Source organism: Myotis davidii, unplaced genomic scaffold (genome assembly GCF_000327345.1).
Source record: "Myotis davidii unplaced genomic scaffold, ASM32734v1 scaffold828, whole genome shotgun sequence".
Taxonomy (NCBI): Eukaryota; Metazoa; Chordata; class Mammalia; order Chiroptera; family Vespertilionidae; genus Myotis; species Myotis davidii.
The window spans coordinates 37,182-45,124 of NW_006299391.1; the positions used below are offsets into that span (position 1 = coordinate 37,182).

At 54.8% G+C, this 7,943-nt stretch overlaps 1 protein-coding gene across 1 annotated transcript in view; it reads left to right on the forward strand.

Moving 5' to 3' along the window:
• LOC102756913 (protein KIBRA-like) overlaps nucleotides 1-7,943 on the forward strand; it is a 34,503-nt gene that overhangs the window by 21,358 nt on the left and 5,202 nt on the right. The window contains 4 exon segments of the mRNA XM_015571268.1: nucleotides 1,149-1,257; nucleotides 2,790-2,954; nucleotides 3,485-3,577; nucleotides 7,538-7,771. Coding sequence (XP_015426754.1) covers nucleotides 1,149-1,257; nucleotides 2,790-2,954; nucleotides 3,485-3,577; nucleotides 7,538-7,771 — 601 coding nt within the window.

The window sequence follows — 7,943 nt, forward strand, 5'->3', positions numbered from 1 at the left end:
GGGGGATGTGCAGGAGGCGGCTGATCGATGTTTCTCTCTCATCGATGTTTCTGACTCTCTATCTCCCTTCCCCTCTCTTTAAAATCAAAAAAAGATATTTAAAAAAAAAAAAAAAGAAGAAGAAGAGGGCATTTGGACACATAGACCCCAAGCATGCGCACACAGAGGGAAAGCCACGTGGCCACGTGAGGCCACAGCAAGAGGGTGGCCATCTGCAAGCCACAGGGAGAAGCCTTGGGAGACCAAACCTACCCACACCTTGATCCTGGACTCTTAGCTTCCAGACCGGCAATGGATAAATTTCTGTTGTTGTTTTTTTAACTATAGTTTTTTAAAAATATATATATATTTTTTATTCATTTCAGAGAGGAAAGGTGAGAGATAGATAGAAACATCAATGATGAGAGAGAATCATTGATTGGCTGCCTCCTGCATGCCCCCTACTGGGGGGATCAAGCCTGCAACCCGGGCATATGCCCTTGGTCAGAATCGAACCTGGGACACTCTAGTCCGCAGGCCAACGCTCTATCCACTGAGCCAAAACGGCTAGGGCAAATTTCTGTTATTTTAAGCCACCCCGGTGGGTGGTATTGTTAGGGCAGCTCTGGCAAACTAACACTATCCGAGAGAAACAGAAAGGAAACCTATATCCACGTGATTGTCTGTAGAAGCTTTATTTACAATTGCTAAGAAATGGAACCGATCCAGATGTTCTTCGCTTCCAGTAGCTAAACAAATGGTGGCACATCCATACCATGGATGGTTCCTCGGCCATAAAGAAGAGTGAGTTGATACAGTCACCAGATGAGGCCAGAGACAAGAGCACATACTATCTGCTTCCATTTATATGAAATGCTAGAAAAATGAGATTTCATCAGTAGTGACAGGAAGCTGATCAGTGCCGGGCTGGGCTTGGGGGGAAGTTAACTGAGAAAGGGGATAAGGGAGCCTTTCGGGGTGGAGTGGTCTAGATGCTGGTAGTGATGATGCAGGGGAATTACATTGGCCCAGACTCGTCTCACTATGCACTACAATCAATTTCCTCCCTTCCACCCAAAAATGTGTTCTCTCTCCTGAAAGGGCTTAAAGGCCGGTGAGCAGGTCAGAGTGGACTCTGGGCGAGTAACCAAAGTTCTTTGTCATCACAGGAGGTTTGAGGAGGAGACCAGTGACAACGAGACTGCAGCGGAGGAGGGAGAGGAGGAGGTTTTTGCTGAGAAATCCTCACCAGATCCAGAAGAGTCCCCGGCGGTAAAGGTAGGGAGGGCTGGGGCGATGAGAAGGGCTGACTTGGGGGAACTAGCACTCAGTCCTTGAGCCCAGGCAATCGCGAAAGGTTCAGGGTCAAATGTTCCTCCAGCATCAGGGACACCCCCCCCCCCCCCCCCCCCAGTGCCCATTCCCCCCCAACCCCCCCCCCCCCCCCCCCCCCGCCATGGAGTGCCCAGCAGAGGGCGTACCGCAGTGTCCCTGCCTGTAATCTGGCTCGTTCCCTTAACAGTGAACCCGGAGAGGCTGACGCGCCCCCTCTTCCCTCCTGTAGTCTGCCCTTTTCCCCATTTCTCTGGACAGACCCCAAGCTTTGCAGTCAGGTGATGGGTCTGGGTTCAGATGCGGGCTCTGCTATCCGCCAGCTGCAGAATCCTGGGCAGACGACTTCATCCCTCTCAAGCCTTCATTTCATTGTCTCTGAACTGGACACAGTAATACTCCCCTCGAAGACAGGTTCTAGGGTTTTGAAGGAATGTGTTTCCTCATTAGGGTCCAAGTGCAGGAGGAGGAGAGAGTCCAGGGGCCAGTCCCTTGCCTCCTGCTTCCCTGCTGCTCTCGGGTTTTGCGTGACAACAGCACTCGCTCTCCAGGGGTCTCTGTTCTTCCACCTGCAGGGCTCCTGGACATAGAGCTCCCGTTGTGCTGGCAGGGCACCCGGGGGTGGAGCTGAAGGTGGTGCATGGCACAGAGGTGCCCTGCCAAGGGATGTCCAGAAGCATCCCGGGCTGCCTTCTAACCCACACCAAGGGGAAAGCATTTTGAAGTTTCTCCAGACAAAGGGGGCTCCTTTTTCAAAATTACACAAAGGTGCTGTTAAGGCTAAGGGAGGCCCTGCCTTTCCGTGGTTTTTGTTTGCTTACCTTTTACTGGTGACTACCGTGAAAGGACGGTATAAAGCCTGGTCCCCTAGCCTGGCCAGTGAGGCTCAGTGGTTGAGCATCAGCCCAGGAACCAAGAGGTCACCAGTTGGATTCCCAGTCAGGGCACATGCCTGGGTTGCGGGCTCCATCCCCAGTAGGGGCGTGCAGGAGGCAGCCGATCAATGAAGTTTCTTTCTCATCAATATTTCTATCTCTCTCTCTAAAAATCAATAAAAACATATTTTAACAAGAAAAGAAAACCTGGTCCCCCGGTTTAAGTAAGGAGATTTGCTGGTTGCCTCCATAATTCCAATAAAACATCAGCAGCTCTTGGCTGGGGCAGCGGGGGCCTTGGTGTGGCTTTGACAAAATGTGTGTGGCTTGGGATGGGGGTGTGACATTCAGGCCATAGAGCTTCAGGTACAGGAGCTTGTTTGGGGACTGAACATGCTGAATATCCCACCAGCCCCAGCCACAGGTGTCCTGGAGGAATAGGGGCCGGCCTCGGGCCTGGGGTGCTGTCCTGGCTGTGCAGGGTGGGCGCCCAAGAAGCGCCCAGCTGTGTCCGTGGGACAGAGGCGAAGTGACAGGCGTGGGGAGCATCTCGGGGCCAGTGGCTAAAACTCCGTGGTCTCAAAGCTCTGACGTCTTCCTCAGGTGGACAAAGAGACCAACACAGAGACCCCTGCCCCGTCGCCCACAGTGATGCAGCCCAAGGACCGGTGGGTGGGCACGCCGTCCCCAGCGCCATTTCTTCGAGGAAGCACCATCATCCGCTCCAAGACCTTCTCCCCCGGACCCCAGAGCCAGTACGTGTGCCGGGTAAGCAAACATGTGGCCCTTGCCCCTCTCACAGCACCGGCTTCCTGTGAGGTAGCCTTCACCTCACGGTTCTGGGTGCAAATCCTGCTACTCTCACCGTGTCTATATCCCTGGCGAGTTGGCAGCAGAATAGTAGGGTTGACACCAGACAGTGTGAATCTTCCCTGTCGCCTACAGAGCCCATCTTAATGGCTCAAATGGAACCACTGTCAATCCCCCGGGGTTGTTGGAAGGATTAAATGAGATATGGCGAGTATAGCAGGTTGCAGTTTGCATTGTGCTGAGTACATGCTCGATGAACGTTCACCTGGAAAGGAAAGAGAGGCCGAATGAAGCTGCCTCCTGCAGGCCCAGGGAACAGAACTCTGAGTGTCTGCACCAGAGAGAAAGGGCCGGGCTGGGAGCCGGGGAGGCCCTCACCACCCTCCTGGCCCCGCCACCACCCGCCTGGCCCCGCCACCACCCGCCTGACCCCGCGTGCCTTCTGAATGCCCTCGGCCCTTCAATGACTTCATGGCTCTTTCTTGCAGCTGAATCGGAGTGACAGCGACAGCTCCACGCTGTCCAAGAAGCCACCTTTCGTTCGAAACTCTCTGGAGCGGCGCAGCGTCCGCGTGAAGCGGGTAAGGCGGCCTCCTCGGGGCCCCTGTGAGCCCCTCCCCCGTCACCTCCCAAGCACATGCCCGGGTGTCTGACCGTTGCTCCGCGGCCTCTGGTGTGAACAGGTCGCTCTTGCAACAGTGGTGGTTTTTGCAGATGGAAGTTTGTGAACTGTCAGGCCTGAGTAGGCCCTGGGGAACGTGCCGTAGGGGATATGTAATGTTATTATCCTGAGGAATAGGTTCGGCAGAAGGGGCCTTCCTGGCTGGAAATCGCCGAAGATACCAGGGTCACCGATGGAGCCTGCCTCACAGGAGACCGCTCAGTGTGTCAGTGTGTCCAGCTGGCTGAGCGGGTCAGGGTCCTGACAGCCCTTCCAGCTGGCAGAGAAGCCGGGCATCCCCGGCAGCGACCGGAGGCCGGCGTGTGAGCGGGATTCTCTTGGTCCAGCCTGAAGCAGGCAGGGCAGAGGCCACCACGGTCGCTGTAGAGAAATCTCGCCTTTCCTTATGGAGGCGTGGCTGAGGGACTGGGGTCGGGTGGCGTTTGGCCCAGGACTGACTCCTGTTCCGGACTTTCACCCGCCAGGGCTGCAGGAGATGCTTGTAGCTCAGACTTTGCAGCAGTTCCACTGAGTTTGCAGAACGAGGAGAAACCTGGCTGCCAGAGTATCAGAAAGAGAAGTAGGGGGAGCAGGAGAGAGAGCAGAGTGAAAGCACATGCAGGGAAGGCTCCTCTGCGTCCCCTGCAGACCCACTGAGGCCTGAGTCAGGAGCCGGTCCTCCGGCAATCCCCTCCCCTCCCGTGAATCTCCAGAAAGAGTGAGAGTGAGCAGGAGAAGGCCGTGCAGAGGAGGGTGCACAGGAAGAGGAGAGAGTGCTGGCTGAGGGAGAAGCTGGGCATGGCCTCCCTCGGGTGACAGGGACAGACGGCCAGCTGCCCACTCAGCCCCCACCCCCTCCCGTCTTCTGGTGGGTTCCTCAGGGTCTCCTGGGGAGCTTGTCGATGGTGCAGATTCCAAGGCCACACACCTAGACAGTATAATTCGGCACCAGGAAACAGCGTTTTCAATAGGCTCCTCAGCGTTCTGGACGGAGAAATGCCATTGTGTGCCCCCAAACTCCCTTCCAAGGCCGGCCCCACAGAGTTCCCCCTTCTTGATCTCCTCTTCCGCTCAGCCAAGGGCCTGGCTTGCTAAGGGAGCCTTGACGCTGGTCTGAGCCCTCATTTCCCTCGGATCCTCTATGCCCAAGAGACAGGAGAGCCCAGAGGCTGGGCCCGAGCCTGGGTTGCTGCCATCCTCCCACTCGCTACCTGAGCTGTGCCTCTGCCTGCTTCCGGCAAGGCTCTGAGCCTGGGCATCAGCCAGAGCCACGCAGAAGAATCTTCATGTCTTGCTTGGGGAACTTGGGCCACAGATTTCTGCAGTGGATTTCCTGGCCCTGCTCATTTATGAGCACAGACTGGACTGGATGAGCCTTAGAAAACTTCTACCCTGAGCTGTCTGGTGTTCCTGAAAGTGTACTTGTGCAAGTGGAAGTGAGGGTAGGGCTCATCCTAGCCGTTTCCGCACCATCTCGCAAATCCTTTTATTGGCCATTGTATTTGTTTCCTGTTGCTGCATAACGAATTACCACAAATTAAGAGCTGAAAACAACACGCTCTCTCAGTTCCCAGAGGGCAGGAGTTCAGCACAGGCCAGCTGGACCCTCTGCTCGGGGTCTCCCCAGGCTGAAATCTGGGTGCTGGCTCATCTGGAATTTTGACTAGAGTGAGAGTCACATCCCCACCCCCGTGGGGTGCTGGCAGGATGCATAATCTTTCATTTCCTCGCTAGCTGCAGGTCTAGAGCTATTCACAACGCACAGAGGTGATGTTCAGTCCTTGCCATGTGGCCCTCTCCATACATGTATTGCTTCTTTACGGCGAGCCTATCTCCAGGAAGGGCAGTTCATCACTGAGGAGCTCACCCAGTTAGGTCAGGCCCACCCAGCATGATTCAAATCAACTGATTAGTTACATAATCACAGGAGTGATATCCATTATCTTCACAGCTCCCACCCACACTGAAGGGGCAGGCATTATATTGGGCGTGTCTGTGAGGGGGTGGGGATCCTGGGGGCCAGCTTAGAATTCAGTCTCCCACAGTCACTTAGCCATTCTTTTTAAATCATTACTGGGTTTTGAGAGGAGAGTTAATGATTATACTAATACTAGAGGCCCGGTGCATGAAAATTCATGCACTCCAGGGGATCCCTCTCACAGTCCAGGAGCCCTTGGGGGATGTCCGACTGCAGGGAGCAGGCCTAAGCCATCAGTCGGACATCCTTAGCACTGCCACAGAGGCGGGAGGATCTCCTGCCACCACTGCTGCACTTCCCAGCCGTGAGCCCGGCTTCTGACTGAGCAGCGCTCCCCCTGTGGGAGCACACTGACCACTAGGGGGCAGCTCTTGCATTGAGTGTCTTCCCCTGGTGGTCAGCGCACGTCATAGCAACCAGTTCTTCTGTCGTTCGGTCGATTTGCATATTAGCCTTTTATTATATAGGATGATGCAGGATCTTAGGCATACAGATAACTGAAGAACTCAAATGTAGCTTAAAAATGAAAAGGACAATTTATTGGCTCATTTCATGAAACTGCAGGATGTTGGACTAGTCTTGGGCATGGATTGATGCAGGAGTTGAAAGAATGTCATCAAACCTCAGTGCCCCCCATTGACATTGCTCCCTCCACATAGCATATTATGACTCTTTTCTTCTTCATCTTTTTTTAGCTGAATTCTTAATCAGGGTCACTCCATGTGACAGTGAAGATGACTGTGATCGGTTCTAGGTTTATACTTGCCTGTTTGAGAATCTCTGTGTAAAGACACTGCCTTTTCCCAAGTCGCTCGCAAAGGTCCCAGAATTGAGTTTTATTGTCTGGGCTGAGAGAACATACTCGCCCTGGAAGCAATCACTGTGGCTCTGCTTTGCCAGGTTCAGGTCACGTTCCTATCCCTGAAGCCCAACAGGAACCACGTGGGTTGGGCATGGAGGAGGCGTGGGTCCCCAAGGGAAGATGATGGGTTACCTGTGAGACTGGGGGCGTAGATGCTGCACACGCAGAAGCAATAGATGTCCATTGCGGGAATACCAAGTCAAGAAAGGGGACAGACTTGCACTGAGGAAGCAACTTGAGGGCAGGAGACAGAAAAGCAGGCTCTGACTGAGACTGGGAATGTGGAGGACACGGAGAGCAGGGAGCCAGGCACCGTGAGGGGAGTGAGGGATGGGGTCTGGGGCCCACTGCCTCGGGTGGAATCTCCGCTCTGCTACTCACAATGTGTGACAGCCTCTGGGAGCTCGTCTGTGCAGTGGTAACCATCGGGAGGGACCTCATAGGGTTTGCGCAAACGAACTGGGGTCATGGAGTCAAGTGCCCAGGACCAAGCCTGGGACGTTGCCGGAGCCTGACCAGCAGACCCTGAGTGGCGGAGGAACAGACGACTCCGACACACATTTCTGTGAAAGAGAAGGCTAAGGGACTGTTTCGCTTTAGCAACTGAAACAGCCCTGATTGTCTGCCTGGTTAGCTTCTTATTGTCTTTACAATCTCTGTGTAAAGACATTGCCTTTTCCCCAATGTCTTGAACTAAGATTGATCTTAGATACAATCAGCAGGGTGCGTATCCTTGAGAGAGCACATGCTTCCACAAGGTTGGGTTTGCAGACTAAACAGAGATTCTAGTAAAACACCCGGGAGCGTGGACTTGTTTGGAAAAGTCAAGGAAGGGGCGGCTGCCTTCGGCAAGGTCCCCTCAGAGACCCCCGACCTTTCGGAGAATCCTCCTTACAGACTTTCCAACCAAGTCCCGGCTTCCCCACAGGGCATAACCATGCTCACTAAACATGCGCTGTAGAATGGGAGAAATCGGGCTGAGGGCGTGGGGGCATTTTTGAAGGATGACTAAGTAGTCAGAGCCATTCCCACCCCCACAGCCTTCATCTTTCAAATCCCTGCGCCACGAGCGCCTGATGCGCACCTCGCTGGACCTGGAGTTAGACCTGCAGGCCACCCGGACCTGGCACAGCCAGCTGACACAGGAGATCTCGGTGCTGAGGGAGCTCAAGGAGCAACTCGAACAAGCCCGGAGCCACGGGGAGAAGGAGCTGCCCCCGGGGTTGCGCGAGGACGAGCGCTTCCGCCTGCTGCTGAGGATGCTGGAGAAGCGGGTGAGTGCCGCCGGCCTTGCGGGTCCTTCCGCTCTGGCAGGAGCAGGGGCACACCACAGACCGGAGCTCTGAATGGGTCGTCCAACCCTGAGACCCACTGAGAGAGTTCCCGCCCCTGCCTCCCTTTGCCCAGTGACTGGGCAGGAAAGGATGCCTCCACACAGGCTTATTG